Consider the following 20,509-nt stretch of genomic DNA (forward strand, 5'->3'; position numbering starts at 1 on the left):
GAAAGACAAGGCATAGGGAGGGGGAGGGAAATGGGAGGAAGAATTAGGAGAGTGGGTTTGTGAGAGTGGAGGTAAACGCCGCGAGAGGGAGATTCAAAGGAGGGGGAGGCAGGGGACGTAATGAGCAGCGGGAAGAGGAGGGTTGAAATTAAAATTCTGGCAGAGCTCTCCTCAGCATCATCTCATTCATTCCTCCTCACGCAGCTCACATGTCCCTCTGCTTTCTGCTGAGTCGTCCATCCCCAAACACCCACCCTCCTCTTCCTCCACCCAAACACCTAAATCAATGCCTCTGCTCTCTTCCTGCCAGCCCCCACCCTTCATCTCCTCCTCGGGGGGGATGAAGGGTAATTAGACACATCAGTGCACATTTAACACCTGAACCCAGCGACCACAGGGATCATTAAAGTTTGCGAGAACAGACCTTCAGGTCGGGCTTTTGTCTGATGTCTGGACATCAACTGTGCCTCCCAGAGATCCACAGAAAATTCTCACATAGCCTCAAATACACGCCTGCAGGGACTCATCCATGTACTTTGCAGAAGCAGAAACAACACAACTGGTGACAAAAAGTTAAAGCTTTGCCGGTTGCCCTTGGAGAAAGGAAGTGCAGACCATGAACTGTAACATATCTGTATGACTTATAGCTGGTAAAATGTAATGAAATACACTCACCACCTCTCCCCATCCTCTTGTTTTTCTTTTATAACCATAAGCTTATGTTTCTGCCTCTTTTGAAACAGCTAAGTGAATTTTTTTTTAACCAAGCGTTTTACTTTGTCTGACAAAACAAAAACGGTCTAGATCCTAATAGACTCAATTAATAGACTAAAAGCTCATCTTTTCCTTTTAAATTCCTCAATAAAACTAAGTGCTCCTACATTTAATTAGGCTATACGAAAGCTGCAGTAAAGAAATATTGATTTGCGACGTTGTAAAATATTGCACGCATCTTTAAATTTCGCTCGTAACCTTATTATCAACACAAACTGCCTGCTAATATATTGATCGGGCTTTTCAAACACTGCTGATCTTAGCGGTCCAAAAACCACGAGTGTAAAATACGATACTGTGGCAGTCCTTGTGTACGGGGAAAAAAATAATAAATAAAAATCTTTGTCATATTTTAAAGCTTTTGTTGTTCCTTAAATTAGAGGTGTTTGTGTTTCTTAACGGCTCAGCAACTTCAGTGGACCCTGGGGTCAAAACCCATAATGGACTCCCGATAATGTCTGTGTCACTGAAGCAGAGACGAGCTGTAAATTCTCCAAATATTGACTTTGTCGCTGTGTGAGTGGTGTACGTAACACGAGCGGTGAATGGTTGGTCACATGGTTCATATTCAGCAGCAGCTGTATGTGAATTTGAGATGGAAGCTGATATTGTTTAACACGATGCTGCGTGTTAGGTTGCACATTAGAGAAGTTTGTGGGGGAAGAAGGACCCGGCTGCAGGCGCACAGGAGGCGGCAGACGGGCGAGTTGTGAGATTTTTTTTTCGCGAAGGGACACTCGAACCGAAGCTTTGAAACAAGCTCGGAGCTCAAAGGGCAGTTCAGGATGAAGCCCCGCTTCGAGGCTCGCTCCACCCTCCCAGAAATTACGTGATGGATGACGAATGAAGCTTTGCTCCCAGTACAGACCCGACACCGGTTCGCCTAAAAACAAAAAACACCACTCAAACCACTTAAATCCCAGACATGCAGCAGTTCAACAGAAAAAAGATGGGAATAAAATTAAAAAAATAAAGACATGTTCAAAAAGCTAAAACAAAGTCAAAATGTGGTGGAGACAGCGGACATGTCAGGCAATAAAAGAAGATATTGATTATTCTTTTGCTTTTCTTGGTTTTAGAACTTCTTTGGTTTTTTTTACATGAGTGTTTTAAATGAGTTATTTTTAGTTTATTTCACTTTACTCATTTTGGGACCCTTTTCGACTTATCTACTTGACATTACTGTCATAAACTATCATTGCTTTGTAGACACTTTTCTTTAACTTCCTAATGAAAACTCTTGTGCTTCATCAAAATTAAATAAACACATTTGGACAACACAACATTTACAGCTGATGCCACTATTAAGGTCCGACTCAAACAGGTTTGTCTGCAATGAAGGACAAAACACAAAGATGTTTAACCCTTTTTGTATTAAAATGTTTTAAATTCATGTATAGCTCCAGCATCTTAAGTCCGATGTCAACAAGACAAGAGAAATGGTCTAAAATCACTGTTTATGTGTCTGTGTGTGTGTGTGTGTGTGTGTGTGTGTTCAGTCCAAGTCCATTTATTTAGCTGCACACCTACATCACTTTCCTACCAACTAAATTCACAAGTTGATTAAAAACTATAGTTGTGTTGTTGGAATACCTTAGAAACAAACTAGAAATAATGATTTCAACACAATATAAGGACGGACAGCCCATATTTTTCATTCCTGGTGTGAAACTTTTTGATCAGCAGGTGGAACTGCTGAGTAGTTGAAGCCTTTCCCAACAACACAATTAGCTGGAGAGCTTCAGTGCTTCACAAAGCTTCATCTGGCCATCGCGAGTGAAATCTAAGGAGCTTTAATTACAAGACGAACCAAACAGACATCCACTGAACAACGAAACGACGAGAACCTGACAAGAAGCAACTGAACACCAGTGACCATATTATACTGGGGGGGATCAGGAGTCTGTGATGATTAGCAATCAGAGCCAGATGAGCAGAAAAACAAGACTGAGAAACAAAGCAGGAAACAGACAGAAATTATAGGAATAAATCAAACCAAGATGATAACAGAACCCTAAAATGATGCTAAAAGCAAAAAAAGAAAAAAAAAAACCCACAAATGCCAACTGTTTTGTTTGTGTTTAGAAAGGCAGCTAGTGATCATTTCATCAATAATTTATTTGATTATTTTTTTGGCTTATTTCCTTCCAGGTGCTGAATTATAAAAAACGAGCAGTTCCAAAATAGTTTCAAAAAGAATAAAAAAAAACTTGTTACATTATAAAGCCAATAACCACTGACTTGTTGCAAGTATTTTTTAAACTTAAAATTATGTTAAAAATGTGTGTTCTTTGTTCAAGACAAAGAACTGTGTTCTTTGTCTTGGTTGTGCACCTTTATGTCCCTGAGGTCTCATAATTTTAATGGTTCTTACAGTTTTTTTTTGTTTTATTTACGTTGTGCTTCTCAAACCAGTTGAATACAGAATACTGTTATTATGTAAAAGTTGCATGCACTTCCAAACCTTCTTTGCATTACACATGTAATCAAAACAAGCCATTGCAGCAGATAAAACATGTCCACGTGTCTACAATAATCTGATGCCAATGTGGCAAAAAAAAAAAAACACACAAAGAAAAAAAGGTTAAAATGATTAACGCTATTGTGAGGATGCTGCTCAGATGAAATCGATCGGTGTTTTCTCGCTTCAAGCTGTCATTAAAAAGGCCTCTATCTCACACACAGGGTATTAGCTGTCACATTCTGGATGATGCATGGGCAGCAATAACCTGTGGCTTAATTCATCAGGAAATCGCCGTGTGTGATAGATCACCAACCAACACGGAGAGGGGTGACAATAAAATTAAGCTGGCTGTCGCTTTCACTGATGCATGCATCACCTAAATTAATTCAATATATTTCTCTGTTAGCGGCTGCATCTCGTAGAGATAAATAAAGGAAACCCCGCCACCACCAACACACACACACACACACACCACGGTTCTTAGTTTTACACTATATGAACCTAATGCACCTTTACTGCACAATATAATTTACTCAGTGGAGCTGCCTTCATGCTTTAATCCGTTTCAAGCCTTTAAAACCCCTCCAAGGTATAACAATGTGCACATTACAGTAATACTGCAGCTGGGGGAGAATTATGCACGGAGCGCAGGATGTGCTGCATGATATGCCCAAACAAAGGCTTACTCGCGAAAGCCAAACACCTCAAGGTCCAGATATCGCACAGAATACTGTTGTGTTTATTGAATAAAAACCTAAAACATTCCCAGAGCCTTGGGTTCACATTTAAAACCTTAAGAGACTTAAATGTGTTGTATTGTGGGGATTGTTTGAACACAAAAGATGGGATAAACAGTGTTGAACTTGCTGCTGGATGTTAGTTGGGTCTACACAAGGACCAGAGAATGGGTGAAATCATTGGTTGGCTGGATTGTGAAACAGCTGCATATGTGGGGGGAGGATATATAGTATATTAAATATATTCTATATATAACACGTTTTTCCTCGGGCAATGCCTTAAATAATTAAATCAGTTCCTGAAGGCTATATTAAATAACTAACTGCAACTAAATATTAGTAACTACTATAATCTGGTTAGTTAATTTGTCACTCAATGTGTTTGATATATATGTATAAATTAATCTGGAGCATGCCAGACCACTAGGGGGCAACATCATTGTTGTTTTACAGTAAAGAAGGACACTTATACACACTATAGTGTATAACAGTGCCCTATTGCAATGTTTGCTGGTAAAAGGGCTTTTTTTAGTAGAATTAATTAAACACTGTTAGCAACATTTAAATGTAGCCTGTAAAAGTGTCATTTTGTTGTTGTTGTTTAAGTCAGAGGTCCCCATCCCCTGGGCCGCGGACTGGTACCGGTCCGTGGGTCATTTGGTATCGGGCCGCACAGAAAGAATGATTAACTTGCAGTATTTCCGTTTTATTTATTTTCGGAGTCTGAACGACATTTATTGTGAAAAATGACCAGATTCTCTCCAATACATCCGTCTATGACTCACTCTTGATGCGTGTCAAAATGCTTAATTAGGTCACGTGATACGTTACCGCTAAAAACAAACCCACGAGCAGCAAAATGAGTAAAAAACAAACGTCTCTGGAAGCCCTAGATGGGACCGTCTGGTTACTGAGAAACAGGCACAGGGCTCCCACTGATTCAGTGTTATAGTGAGTTGTATACTTTGTGCACTTTATATTTGTGGTGTATCTTATTTTGAAGGGCATGTTTAAACATCACCATATTGACCAGAGAACATCAGGGGGGACGGGGGAGGAGAGACTGTTATTTATGTTGATAACCCAACACCAGGACGCAACTAACAAAGCTGCAAGGACACGTTGGATTTACGTTTATTATGTTTTAAAAAATACCCCCGTTTTCATGCTGGTTGTATCATTTTATTTTGTTGTATTTTTCCGCCACACCTTTAAAAGCTGGTTCACGAAAATACTATCTGAGAATGAACTGGTCCGTGGAGCTAAAAAGGTTGGGGACTGCTGGTTTAAGTTACATTTAAAAGTAAAAGTAATCTAAATATATAATTAGTTTAACAAAATGTATTAACACAATGAAGAGTGTTGAAAAATACTCTATATAGCCTGATAAAGAAGACATCAAAATAGTTTATTTTACTTGAAAGATAAAGTTGCACTGTATAAAACTATGATGAGAAGTAAAACTTATTCACTTAAGTAAAAGGAGAAAATATAGTCAACAAAATACTGACTATGAGAAGTTTACATGTGGCGGGGTATTTTAATGCTGCATCTTCAGTCATACTAAAAAAAAAAAGAGCAAAATACTTGTGTCAGTACAAACAAGCTTGTACTGAGCACTTTACTTCTCTTTCTCCTCCCACCCTGCCTCCCAGACTCACCTCTTCTTGATGAGGTCCAGTGCAGACCCGATGAGCCCATCCTTCATCTTATAGATCTTGGCTCCGTACCTCGACAGGTCCGTCCCCTCCAGAAGGAGCGCTGGGCAGCAGCTGGAGGGACGCTCCCAGTTCTCCCTGCTGGGTGGGAAGGGAACCGACCCTGCTGGTTCCAGACTGCTCCTCCTCCGCCTGGTGCTCCCATCATCTCCTCCTACAACGCTGGCTTTGTCCTGGGCTGAGCTGGCCTGAGGCTGGAGGGGTGCGCGTGGAACCGGCCCGGTGCGAATGGGGGAGTATGTGCTGTTGACGAAATTGGAGGACGACGTGGGAGCTGCAGTGCAGTTACTGGTCACAGTGTTGAAAGCGAGCGTCTCTGAGGAGGCGATGGTCTGCAGGCCTTCATCACTCCTGGTTGCATCTTCACCTGTACTCTTGACCCCCTCCACCTCCTCAGGATTCCCTCTCTGCTCTCTGCTCGCTCCCAGCTGAAGCTCAGTCTGATCATGGAGGAGTATTTTTGTGTCTAAAGCTCCGTCATCTCGTGACAGGCCATGTTTTACAGATACCACACCACCTGCTATGGACTCCATGCTCTGCTTTGCCTCCGTCTGCCTCATCTTCTTAAACTCCTCAAATGTAGGGATATGCAGACGCCCCACAGGAGGTCTGCGGCGCTCCCATACAGACTCCGCTCCACTTTTGTTGCCTGAAATGCTATCTGTTGTGTAGGATGTCTTGACCACTGTTGGGGTGGATGAAGAACTGTGGACAGCCAAGTTGGGGCTACTATTTTGTCGCCTGAGCTGTAAACGCCTTAAGACCTCCTGTTTGATCTCCTCTGGAGATGTACGCATCGTGCACTGCAGCCTGGAGCCAGCACCTGTTGAAGTCCCATTTTCCCGTTCTGTGATTGCAGCATTTGGGGTCACCTGAGGCCGTAACGGGAGGGGCCTTACAGGCTCAACAGCTGATCTCGCACTCTGCAGGCGGAGTTTCTCCCTCAGGCCCTTTCTTGCATCCCATTCGTCAACACCACCTGGAAACAGCAACTGAGGGAAGAGCGGCAGGTCCCTTCTGGGCAGCCCATGTCGAGGGTAAAATGCCAAACTCTCAGGGTTGGGTACCAACCCATGGGCACCCAGTACAGATCCATCCGGAGGTCCATCATACCAGTGGCTCGAGGAGGTGTAGCGTAAAATAAACTCACTGTCCAAGCTCCTGCAAGGAGCAGCACCGAGTCCACACAGGCTAGAATCTGCTACGGTGTTCCAATTCAAGTTCTCCATACTCCTGTAAGGTCTGCTGCCGTTGCCGCCCGTGTGGATGTTGGAGCCCGGGGCCAGCCCGTGCCCTGGTTCCACCCCTAGAGGACCCTGCCTGCTGGAACAATACCTCAACCCCAAGTTTGTGAGCAAAGTGCTGCTGTTGCACCTGGCCAGGAGCGGGTAGGGAGGTCCCTGGATGCCCGGGTAAAGAGGGAAGGTGGATCTGTGCCGGGCAAAGGAGTTCAAAGGGTCCGGGGAGAGAGGGAGGTTGGTGATGCAGGGCTCCATGTCTGCGCCGAGATTGAGGGGAGAGCTGCAGCCAGCAGGAGAGCCGGCTGAGAGTGCGGCGGAGGAATTGGAGGGGTAGTCACATGGTGGGGGGAGCTTCACGTCTGGCATGGCTGTGGGCAGAAGGGGTGGCCCTCAGACACAAAGTCAGCCGGTACAAAGAACATCCACCTGCAGGGGCAAAGACAGATGAGGACAGATAATGTAGAAAATCTGGGCACCCAAATTAATGACCAGAAGCAAAGTAAAACAAATAATGAACAGAATGACTTCATAAAACATTCATTTGATTTTTTTATATGCAACTTTGTGAACATTTATCAAGTTATGGATACAATTCAAAGTAGCTATAATAGGCCGCAAATTTCAATACAACCTTTAATCTTGAAAATAATGTCTTTAACAGTGCCTTTAAGCCTTTTAAGAGCTCAGTTCAGATTTTACTCCCTGTCTTTGGCATCATGACAACAATCTGTCAGAGTTATTCAGCCACTGGGAGGACTATACTGTCCATATGTCAGAATATTGGATAACTACAGCTCTGAACAGAGACCTTGCCTCAGAAGTGCAGTTCTTTCCTTCACCAGAACAATCAAATTCATTTTATATAACTAGCACCCAGTCTACCTCCTCAGGCTTTCTCCTTTGCCCTCTTTCTGCAGCTAGAATAAGAATAGAAGGATTATTGCCCCACTTGTCAGGCTATTAAAACATGACGATTGAGAGACGAACACAAAGAGACAGCCAGTGCAGTATAGTTACAAAAAAAAAAAAAAAGAGTGAGAGTTGGTAAAGGAGACAAAGCTGAGACACACAGAGAGGAAGTGAATGTGACGTTAGGGGGATGCAGTAAGCTGAAGGGACAGTAATGAAGATAACTGCTTAGCTGTCCTCTGGCGGTCGCCCTGCTCTTTCCCTCCGACTAATCAGACAGTAGTTCAGATTAGGACCGAGTCGAGAGTGGAAGAAAGATGGCACAGAGTTCACTGTGGCCCTTTCTCTCCTTCTAGGATGAGTACAAATCGCATGATGACCACTCAACTCAAACGCCCATACTCTGCCTGGATCTGTCTGCAGAGCAGGGTTATGTCTGTGATTATGGCCATGATTATGAAACAGGGATTCAGAGGACTCGTACCTGGTGTGTTATGTGAATAATAAAACTTGTATCATCTTTAGACCTAAACACTCTCTGTCTTGAACAGCTGCAGAACGCCTCTGCAGCTTCGCAGTAATGGATGATTTGCAATTCCTCACATGGCTGGAGGTAAGCAGGGCTGCGATCAGAGGTAATCAGTGGGTGGTTTCCCTCAAATTTCATTTGTGGGGCTCTTTATTGAATCACATTCACTAATAAGCAAAAACCAATGACATCAGTATGAAGAAAGACCGTTTGGTTTATTCAAGAGGCTAAATTCATCAAGAAAAAAACAAAACGCTGTCTCACGGTCTACATTCAGCACAATTTGAGGACAACAATGTGTGCTAGGTTGATCCAAAGCAAATACTAGAAATTGTTTAATAAGTCTTATATTAAAGCATATTTATGCCATTACAGAAAAAAACAAACACGTTTTTTGCGTTTTTATAATTTTCAAGTGCATCTTTATGTTTTTGTTTCACTTCCTGTACAAGAAACTGTCAGGACACCCTGTTTTGTTTATTAGATCCAAACACGTGTGTGTGTGTGTGTGTGTGAGTGTGTGTGTATGCGTAGTGCAAAAAGGAGAGAAAAAAAAAAGTGCTAATGTGTAAAATTTGGTTTTAATTAACGTGTGTGTGTGAATAGCGGGAGGCAGCAGACTGCTCAGCATGCCTCTGCCTCCCTCCTCCTCCGGCTGAATTTAAAGCCGGCATCACTGCTCTCTGGAGGGCTGCGCTCTCTGCTCCCTCTGTCACTGAAGCTAACTGGGGAATAACTCATCTCCACCAGCAGGGCAGTAAATCAACCACCATGTCCCAGCATGCACGGGGACTGGTTCCTACAGACGCGGTGACAGAGTGCAGGAGGATGAAAGGTTGATTAATGAAATGAAAAAGCAATAAATCACTGGGATGTCGGGATTCTCAGTTCGAGTGAAATTATTATTAAGAACAGTAAAAAAATAAAAAAATCACTTTAATAAGTCAGATTGTGCCTTACTGACTCTGTATATTACTAATATGAGCTAAAGTCTGTGAAAACATCTCATCTCTGTCCTCTGAGAAGGTTCTGCTCCATCACTGCTGTCCAGTGGTGCAGAAAATTAATCTTAGACAATAGCATTGCCTCAAATATAAGGGGTAAAAAAACCTTTTTCCATTTCCAGCTTGATCCATTAGGAACTTAGGCTGAAGGAAGTTGGCATAAACATGGTCTGATCAGAAGTGTGGTGTAACGATGCTCGTTTTGTCATGATTTGAGTTTGTGAGAGTCATTTTTCTGTCTCTAATTTAATGTTCCGGTGGTCTTTGTGATTCTGTTTTATTGTTATGTGTTAGTTTTTCTCATGCGTCAGTATTCACCTGCCCTCTCCTCAGTATTTCTCCGGTCTGCCTGCCACGCCCACCTCACCTGGTCCTCGTCATCTCCCAGTTCTAATTCATGTTCCACTCACCCTCGGTTCCTTAAAACCGGTCTTGTTTCTGTCATTCCTTCTGCTCCCAGGCACTCATGTTACAGTGGTTTTCTTTTTATTAATAAACCAGTTTTGTTTTTACTTCATTATGAGTCTGCATTCTGGGTTCACTCTACACCCACATTACACCTCTGACTGAGAGGGAACACATCTCTGAGAACATTTACAAGAATAACGTGAGGAGCCAAAAAGTGGACACACGGAGGTCAGGTTAACAAACATCCTGAACAGCGTCCAAACACTGGGCAGGTATCCACACGCAGTTGGAAAATGACAATAATGTAGGATATATGAAAAAGTTGTCTTAATTGTTCCCGATCCACGTGCAGTGGAACTCCGTTTTGAAAAATTGTGAACTTTTTTTGAGTTCCATTATTGAATAGCGACTTATATTAATTCATACTTGTAAGTTTCTCATGTCTCAGTGACAGCAAATTTATCTTTGCTCTGTTTTGTTTTTAAAACAAACAAAAAGGGGTCACTAAAAACATTTCATCTCTACTCAGTCCATTTTTGGCATGTACCCCTCATAAATTGTAGTTCTTTTATTTAAATGTTATTAAAAGTTATGAAATTGATAAAGTAACTGATCCTTTACCTTAGGTTGTCTGTTTAAAGAGATATTTTGGACATTTTGAAGTGGAAAGGTTATAAACAATTATTATCTTACCTGTTGTAGATAGCTCTTTGAACACCCTCAATTTGGAGAAACAGAGTTTAATTCTGTCTGGATTCATGAGCTAACAGCTTATCTGAGCAAACCTACTTATAAAACAGACTGATGAGTGGTTCATACCAACGCTGTTCTTCAAACGTTTATGTCGCTGTCAGTTTCCTAATACATTGTTATTTTAGCAGTGATATGATATTCCCGTAGGAAGTCCCCCAGGCTGTACCAGGAGTGCTAAAGCTAGCTCTTTGTGCTCGCAAATAACCACAGATATCTTTGTAAATAATCAAGTCATGTGAAACTGATGCAGGTGTAAAGGTCTATGAAGTAGCGTACACATGAACCGCTGTGAAATTTTGAACTTTTTTAAGATGGCGGCATTCCTCGTTGGTCTTGGCTCCGCTCAAACTGGCTGTTAGCTCACCAGTCTGGTCAGATTTAAGCTATTTCTCCAAACTCAGGTTTTTCAAAGAGCTATCGACTAAAGGTAAGATGTTAACGATTTATAACTTTGTCACAGAACCTGACTTCATCCATCCATTTTCTTTACCCATTTTTTTCCTTTTTGGGTCACTGGGAGCTGGTGTCTATCTCCAGCAGTCACTGTGCGAGAGGCGGGGGACACCCTGGACACGCCGCAGGTCCATCGCAGGGACACAGAGACAAACAAGACAAACAACCATTCATGCTCCCACCCACACCTAGGGACAATTTAGTGTTACCATTTAACCTAACATGCATGTTTTTGTGGTCTGTGGGAGGAAACCGGAGTACCCGGAGTAAACCCACGTGAGCACAGGGAGAACATAGAAACTCCACCCAGAAAGACTAACTCCACTTCAAAATGGCCAAAATACCTTTTTAAGGCGCTTGTGCAACTGCATCTGTGTGCGCATTAAACAAGGAGTTTCTGTTCATCCAGTAGGTAGTGCCATCAGTCCCATCAGCCTGTATGTAAATCAGCACTATCAGCACTTCTTCTCTCCTCTCTGACTAGGCAGAGCTCACCTAGCTGTGAGCATCATGCGTGTAAAGAAACGCTCCTGTTGCAGCCAGAACTGTTGGCAGCATGTTGGTGGTCTGTTCCCGTGAACTTACCCCATTTTAATCAGGCCTCTGTGCGTCTTGTCTTGTCTAAAAGGTCATGGACTCTCTCTGAGGACCCAGCTTCCTCTTCTGTGTCTCCTCTCAGCAACCTGCACTTTCCACTAAGCCGGGCAGACGTGGCCGTGAGCTAAGAGAAGAAACGGAAGAGAAGAGCCACGATCAATTATGAGACAAGTTTTACAAAAATGAAAGCAGACTATCGCAGCAGAGGTGGTGCATTTAACTCTTCAAGGCAAAGAGAGAAACACAACAAGAAAACAAAAACACGAGGTTCGAACCGTAGATGTATCCTGATACTGTAAAACAAACCATGTCCTCCTTTTTCTGATTGAATTAGAGGTTGACTCAATTACATAATTAGAGTTTCTCTGTCACAAGAGACAAGCGTACTGTATTACACACACATAACAAGCCGACACACACAATGTCTGTGTGTGTGTGTGTCGGTCAGAGGTGGCATGTGTTCCTGGAATACAGATTGACTATAAAATGTAGTTTTGACCAAAATCTAGGTTAAAAACTTTGTTTAAAAACGAGTTAGAGCAAAAATAGTACTCGTGGTGCACACTTGGAAAACATTAAAGAAGATAAAAATTTTATTCAAATTAAACATAACTGCAAAGTTACTTTGTAAAACAGTCACATATAGATATAAATCTCTAAAATATCAAAACTGAGCCTTATAAGCTTCTATTAAATTAAATATTAATTACCAGTGAAAATCCCCTCAATACCACCCTTCGATTTCAAACAAATAAAATAAAAACGACAATGAAATAAAAGTCTTGGTGAACCATATGAACTGAGTTTAGTTCATTTAAGTGACTCAGATCATTTACATACAGTAAACCCTTTGTGATCATTACACCATTAAATAAATAAAAAAATATGTAAAAAGTACAATATTTGATTAATAAATGCAAAAGTGAAAATTCCACAAAATGTTCCCTCTAAAACTAACCAGCAAAAATCAAACTGATTAAAATACAAACATTTTTTTTTTTATAATTTAAGCAATCAAATTCCTATCAATAAATAGCATATCAAGCTACAACAAATGAAGTTTTCGGGTTTTATTTTTAAATAAGATGTAGGAAAAAAAAAAAAAAGAGCAACATAAATATCTGGACCAGCCTTCCTGTAAACCCCACCACGCAGGGACCACCAATGATCGGATCACACACATTTAAAGATGAAGAGAAACCACTCATAGACTCTCCTTAACCTTAAATGCTCTGCTGAACTTTTCCTTTGCTTGTTTTGTCTTTCAGATACACGACGTGCAAAGCTGAGCTCACGTGATTTCCCCACGACCCCCTCCTGTGGGACGCTGAGATTGAATGTGCTGCAGCTGCATCATCCGAAGCCTTGACAAGCTGTCACTTAGAAATGAACCCCCCACCCCCACCCCCAACCCTCCTCCATCCCCGGAGTTCTGGATGATTGACGGGGTCTCCAGTAGATCTCCCCCTTCCAACCCACTCCTTCCCGGTACATAGCACGTTTTATTGTAAAATATGATGTTTTAAAACAAGTTTTACAATTTATTCTGCTTTATTTTACTTCTCATTTCTGTGCCGTTGGGTGGGGGCGTTCCTCCCCCACCACGTCGGACTTCTTCCGTCGCAGGACCTCGTTCTGAATAACCCACTGAAGCTGACAGGCTCTACGGAGAGCGGATAAAAAATGGGTTACTGTCACTGACTGAAGCAACCCATTTATTTATTATGTTACTCTTTTCTTTCCCTACCCAGCCAGCGGTGAAATCACTGAGCCATCGTTTGGGCCCGTTTCATTCACACACACACACACACACACACACACACCCTCCTCCATCTGAACGTCCCAAACCGTGCACGATGTCTGTTAGCGATCTCTCAGAGTGTGTGAGGGAGACTGGATGTCTCTCACATCCTGCACAGCATAGAAGAGGTGAAAATAATGTGCTCTGTGGTTTTCAACACCTTTGGTTTTCTCTACAGTCTTGCTGATGTGTGTGTTTGCATGTGTGTGTGTTTGTTAGCATCTGATAATCTCTCAGCCTCTCACATCTTCATATATCTCATATTTGTGTTTGACAAAAATGCTCATTTTTATTTAATATAGTCTCGTTGCTGTTTTTGCTGCGCCGAAAACACCCTGATAGAAGCACATGCAGATAATGAATATAAAATTAGCTAATAAAACATTAAATAACCCTCCAGACAGAATAATTAGACATGTTTGTCCTGATTGCCAAATTACATTACCTACATGAGCTCTGCCATATAATGCTGTCCACGATAATACAGGTTAACTTTTGCTTAATAACAAACTGAAAAAAAACTGCGTCATCAATGGTGTGACGACACAACACAGTTCCTTCCCCTGGCATGCGGACAACACGCCAAGCCTGGGCCAGCAATCATTTACAGGCTGACGCTCGTAACAGTGCTCTGAGCGAAAAGCGGAGTTTGAACACCTGCGCGTCAGCTGGAGGGCCCGCTCAGATCCAACGGCGAGGGACACCTCGACCACGCGGCTGGCTGATATAAACAAAATACGGCTGTTTCATCGCAAGGACCGAAATGTTGCGTCCTGTCATGTCCAGGTCGTGCACCCGTGCACCGATAAGCAAGCAGTGGATCCAGTGGGGCTTAGAGCAACATGGTGGTCTCCAGAAGCTTCCTTGATGATTTAAGGGGGGTTCAGCTACAAGAGGGATAGAACTGCAGCAAAGCACAAAAGCTTACATTTTACAAGATCTCCAATAGTTTTCAGGAACGTTTCAAACAAAAAAAACTGAAGGATCTCTTAGTCATCACAGCATGTCTTAGGTAAAGCTGACAGCTACCAACACAGCAGATTATAGCTAAATATCTATAGAAATGACTGAGTTATGGCCATTTTTGTGTTTTCTAAATCAGCTATGGTAGCCGTCCTCTATCAGCATGGCTCCAATAGGTAATCAGTTGTAGAAGTGCATTCGCTGATTACTTTCTGAGAGTTTCATTAAGATACCTTCTGTGGTTCATGAGATATTTTCCTAACAGACATTTTAGTCACAGTATTTGGGATCACTCACAGCTACTGTCACACAAAATTTCAGCTCAGCTGACTTTAAAAATGACTGAGCAATTGCCAATTTTGTGCTTTCTAAAGTAGCAGCATCGTTTCGTGAAGCTGCGGCAGCAGTTGACTGTATTCTCACCTGCACAAAAAGTCCGGACCAACGCTGGAAACGAACTCTGCTCCGATTAAAGCGGACCAAATGTGTCAGGTCTGAATACGACCATAACTTCCTGAACTAAAATGCACATGATCCTGGTGTCTGTAAATAGGATTATAAGATAATAAGTGTCTGTGATAAGATCATTAGTCAGAGCTTTGTAAGAGAGTTGGATCGTTCGGGAACAATATCTAAACACCTCTAAAACTAACTTGGTATGAACATGTTCACATTCAGCCAAAGTGGGCCACGCCTCAGCAGGTGTCGTCAGAGTGTGAAGCTCTGTGATGTGATCCAGTGAAAGGCAGGCTAATGTTAGCCCAGCTGGAGGGCGCAGCAGGAAGGCGACAGACTTGGAGGAGAGAGAACAGTGAGATTAAACAGGATTCATGCATGGAAATGGGTCTGTTTTTGAACCTCAAGTCACTACTTCAAAAGATTTCCTTGAAAGATTTTTAAAATAAATCACTAAAGCCTGTGGTGTTGCAGCGAGGTGCTGTGTTAAAAAAAAAAAAAAAATGCAGAAAAGTGAATTGTTCATGTTTGTAATGTTCTACACAGCTTTACATCAGGAGCAGCACTGACTCAGGTTCCGCACAGCAGTCAAGAATGAAAGAAAAAAAGATTTTTTTTTTTTGTTAATGCACTGTAAATCAAGAAAAACTTAATGCCTTATGGTAGCACTACACGTGTGTGGGTCTGAGCATGTGCTTGAGCTCACAGTTATGTTGTTTTTGACACTCAGTGTGTAGTAAAAAAGAAAGAAGAAAAAAAAAAACGGCACTGGAGTGCAGCCACAGTTTCAGGCATTGCTCCAAATGCGACGGCTGCAGAGATATTTCACTTTAAACAACAACGACCACCAGCAGAGGCTGAAACATGGCCGACTGGTTTCTTTTTTTTTTTTGTGAGCCCCCAGAGCAACAATAACAACCACCTGCCACAACAATGACTTACATTGTGGCCGAGGGAGCAGAAAGTGCAAATTTAAGGCAGTCAGATGTAATAAGGAGGCTTGACAGGTGATGGAGGAACTCTAAAGTCTCAGTCAAATGAAAAATAACCATCTGTACTCCAAAAACAAGATGGAAAAGAATTTAGATTTTCTTTTAAAAGCCACAAACTTAAATTCAGTTGTTTGAAAGCCTCCACAGAAACCATAAAAACCAATCCTGCAGCATATCATCTAATTGTGTGTTAGTTATTCTGCTTAAATTTAGTAGACTGTGCAGACTAAATCCAAATTCATGTCTACCAACTGAGCTTTAGAGGCTAAACTGGACTAAATCTGCTTTCTTATTTGCATAAAATAACCTTTTATAAAAGCCCCATATCAGAAGCGATCCCTCCCGTCACTTGCAGTGCAAACTGAGGTAAACCCAAAGACAGCTCATGCATATTTCACATTCAGTTTTGCATAAACAACTTTCTAGTCTGATGCCTTTTTTCTTTGCCAATCGTTCGCTAATCCGTCAGTTTACGTCCGTAGCCCTGTGAGAACCCATCCTCTCGGTGCAATCTGGGCTCTGAGTTGAGTACATTAATCAAAAATGCTCATCTGCAGGGTCTTATGTAGGGCAGAAACGACTGTCGTTGCAATTATAGATTAATTCAGCAACAATTGCAAAATGGAAAAAAAAAACCTCAACCCAGAGAGAAAATGACAGACATGTTTTTACAGAGTGTTTTTAATGAAACCTGATTAAACATGATAACATGGAGGGTTTACACACGCACACACACACACACACACACACACAAGGAAAGAGCTGAAGAGTGCCAGGCTGTAACAAGAAAATGATATTCTCTTGTCAGGAGGAAGATGGGCAGAGAAGACAAGAGAAGTAATGGAGGGGTACATTGACTGCGACAACAAATATTTTCCTTGTACCTAAATGTCTCGAATAGGATGAGGTTATAAAGAGGGACGAGGACAGGAAATAAAAGGACAGAAAATATAGAAAGAGGCCTGAATAGAGCAGCTGAAGAAATGTGCTGTGACTACCTGTCTGCTTTTAGCTCTCAGGGTTTCAACATTAAAGCAGAATAATAGAAAAGTGGGCACTGACTGATTTCACTAAAACCCCTAAAACCTACTTTCAAGTCTGTTCTTAGGCCTGAAGAAGTTCACAAACACTTCATTTTAAAATGTCGTGGCGGACTTGCTTCAAACATTTACTGGAATGAAAATCCACTTGTTTTCCACATAGAAAACTCCTAAATATGAGGGGAAGTACCATCAAAATTATTAATTAATTAATTAATTATTAGTTATTTAAATGGTCTCTATATTTGCAAGCACAAATAGCAGCAGCAGCAGCAACTAGCGGTGGCACTTCTGGAGCAAACTTGGTTCCCTAACAGAAGGAGCATCACAATAATTCTGCCAGAATAACCATGTTATCTAACACTGACAGTGATATAAAGGTTTATAAATAGCGTTTGCATGAGTTTCAGTAAAATGTTTGACTTGTTTTAAGATGGCAGCAGTCCACTTTGGTCTTGGACCTCTTCGGACTAGCAGTGAGCTCATCAGAGGGTCAGAGTCAAACTTGATTTCTTCCAACTGAGGTCGTTCAAAGAGCCATCTGCAACAGGTAGAATATTAAATGTTCATTACTTTTCCACAGAACCCCACTTGAAAGGAACTATTGCTTCGAGCTCCTCCGCCACAAATAAATCCTGCATTAGCTATAATTTATGATAAATTTAGGAGATGGAAATTAAAAAGAGAGAGAGAAAAAAAAACCATTACTAGCTCCCAGCATCTTCTCCCCTTTGTACACTGATGCTGAAGAGTCGCTTCATGGGAATTATTCAGCATTTCCATTTTCTTCTCTCAGACACATTCCACCGAGCCGAACCCCCACAAACACCACCCTCCGATTTCCTATCTGCAAGTGAAATGTGGGTTAATGAGGCACCACCCAGCAGCACTGTCAGCAACACCTACGCTACCAGCCTCATCAGACGGAGGGATGGCCAGGAGGCGGGCGGAGGGGTGGGTGGGGGGCCCGCGAGACACGGAGTACAGGCAACATCAAAGCTGGGTGTGTAGAGGAGCGCAGTTAATTATGCAGAGTGACTGCGATGCGCGCGTGTGTGTGTGTGTGTGTGTGAACTACTACAAGTCTCTGCGGAGGTGAACAGAGTTGTACAGCAGAGGCACTTTAAGACAACTTCAAGCAGCTCTGCAGGAATCTGATTGTTATTTTGAGGAGTTGAAGTGAAAAATAAAATGACCTCATTGTTATTGTACTCCGCTGGTTGTGTGCTGAGGAGCAGCAGGACACAAATCCGGGTGAAGAGAAACAAAAATAATTCAGACAACACAAGCAGAGTGGAAGAAATACAACAGAAGAGCTTTTAAATACAACAACATAGCCAATTAAATCAGCAGAAGTGCTAATTCCTGGCGTAGCAACCTGCTAATTTCCTGTCAAATGACGGTCTCAGCAATGTCTTTTTAAAGGTAAAAACTGTGCTTTTAGGTAAGCACATGAACAACTCAAAGCCCTAATTCATGAATAGCTGATCTTACTGGTTCATATTTGAATTTTTCCACTGGACACAGGACATTTCAGCCCATTGCGTTGTTTTAAATCAGTGTACTGTACTATAGTTTATTGGCACCAGAGACTTGAGAAAATGATGTTCATCTGTTCAAGTGTTGGCTTTTTCCTTGTCCATCTGTTTTCATCTATATGAGCTAGATGAATGGATTGAATTGACTCTCAGATCTGTGTTGTGAACAAAACAACAGCTGGACTGTTGATGAGAACGACACTTCCACTCCCAACTTTTAGTCCTGTGAAATATTTTTTGGAATGGTCCTAAAACACTCCCACTTTGTCCGCAAAAAGAGGATCTTTCAGTTGCAAAAGCAACTTCTGTATTTCCAACAAGCTGCAAAGCAAACTGCTCCACTTACTTACAGCAAGTGGACATGAAGACCAAAAATACGATGACGGCGAACGAGTCACAAAACATCACAACATCAGTACTGATGGTCACTGAGTCATTGTTGGAAAACTGGCATATCAAACATACACTATATTCCAAAAGTATTTGCTCATCTACCTTCATACATATATGAACCTGAGTGCCATCCCTTTCTTAATCCGTAGGGTTTAATATGATGTTGACCCACCCTTTGCAGCTATAAGACCTTCAACTCTTCTGGGAAGGCTTTCCACAGGTTTAGGAGTGTTTATGGGAATTTTTGACCATTCTTCCAGAAGCATATTTGTGAGGTCAGACACTGATATTGGACAGAAGGCCTGGCTCCCAGTCTCTGCTCTAATTCATCCCAAAGCTGTTCTGTCAGGTTGAGGTCAGGACTCTATGCAGGTCAGTCAAGATCTTCCACACCAAACTCGCTCATCCATGTTCTTGTGGACCTTGCTTTGTGTGCTGATGCGAAGTCATGTTGAGACAAGAAGGGGCCATCCCCAAACTGTTCCTACAAAGTTGGAAGTATGAAATTGTTCAAAATGTCTTGGTATGTTGAAGCATTAAGAGTTCCTTTCACTGGAACTGAGCGGCCGAGTCTTGACTCCTGAAAAACAACCCCACACCATGATCCCCCCTCCACCAAACTCAGCATCCACTGAGAGAGCCCGCTCTGTGATTTTACATCGCCGAGTTTCTGTTGTTCCAAATCGCTTCTACTTTGTTCTAATCCCACTAACAGTTGACTGTGTAATATTTAGTGGGGAGAAAATTTAATAACTTGATTTTATACACATGTGGCTACGGAGGTGATTAGAACGCCTGAATTCAATGATATGGATGGGTGAGTGAATTCTTTTGGCAATATAGTATATCAAAATAATGTTTGCTAAATGATTTTACGAGCTTTTGTGATGAGAGACAACAAGATGTCTGAGACAGATTGTCAGAGTATTACAAGTACATGACCAGTCAGAAAAGTTTAGGACTGAAAGGCATAAAAAATGGCAAAAAATATAAGAGTTTAAAATTAATACGATCAAAAATACTTCTGAGAAGCAGGGCACAGTAAAATATGAAAGAAATAACAGTGATATTTTTGGATTGACTCCTACAAGTAGCTCTCCAAAGGCATCTGATTGAATTTCCTGCAGTGGAAACAGCTTAAATCAAAGAAACGGTATCTGCAAACGCCTCAAAACTCCATCGTCTCAACTTAAATGTTCCACAAAGGGCCACCTAAAACATCAGTTGTTTGGTTTGTTCCGTTTGACACTAGAGAAACATTACAGAAATGCAAATTTTGTTATCTTGAACAGTCAGGTTCACCGGTTAAACCTCCTTCAGTCAGCGTGTGAAACGTTCCTGCTAAGCAAATGTCACACTGAACCTCTCTTTGGATTAGAATTTCATAACAATAAAAGGACACCTCTTCAGGAGGCCAATAGATTATCGGTTGTGGCTGATTTCTTTTACATGAACAATAACAACAATAATATACCCTTATATGACATAGAAACCTAATTATAACTTTAGATTAAGCTAGTTTTTTATGTTTGTTAGGAAAAAACACAATAAAACCAAATATAATAAGTTGGAATACACCAAACTAGACAATACAGGTGCTGGTCATAAAATTAGAATATCATGAAAAAGTAGATTGATTTCAGTAATTCCATTTAAAAAGTGAAACTTGTATATTATATTCATACATTACATACAAACTCATATATTTCAAATGTTTATTTCGTTTAATTTTGATGATT

The 20,509-nt window shown here is 41.6% G+C and overlaps 1 protein-coding gene across 2 annotated transcripts in view; it reads right to left on the reverse strand.

The window, feature by feature from the left end:
* The window catches only part of si:dkey-91i10.2 (uncharacterized protein LOC555224 homolog), a 69,728-nt gene that overhangs the window by 7,699 nt on the left and 41,520 nt on the right, over window positions 1–20,509 (reverse strand). For both annotated transcript variants that reach the window (XM_017421121.3, XM_025006990.2), the window contains exons 2-3: window positions 11,576–11,711; window positions 5,637–7,360 (exon numbers count right to left, since the gene is read on the reverse strand). In XM_017421121.3, coding sequence (XP_017276610.1) covers window positions 5,637–7,300 — 1,664 coding nt within the window. In that variant the 5' untranslated portion in view covers window positions 7,301–7,360; window positions 11,576–11,711. The remainder of the gene's footprint in view (window positions 1–5,636; window positions 7,361–11,575; window positions 11,712–20,509) is intronic.

Source organism: Kryptolebias marmoratus, linkage group LG6 (assembly GCF_001649575.2).
Source record: "Kryptolebias marmoratus isolate JLee-2015 linkage group LG6, ASM164957v2, whole genome shotgun sequence".
Lineage (NCBI taxonomy): Eukaryota > Metazoa > Chordata > Actinopteri > Cyprinodontiformes > Rivulidae > Kryptolebias > Kryptolebias marmoratus.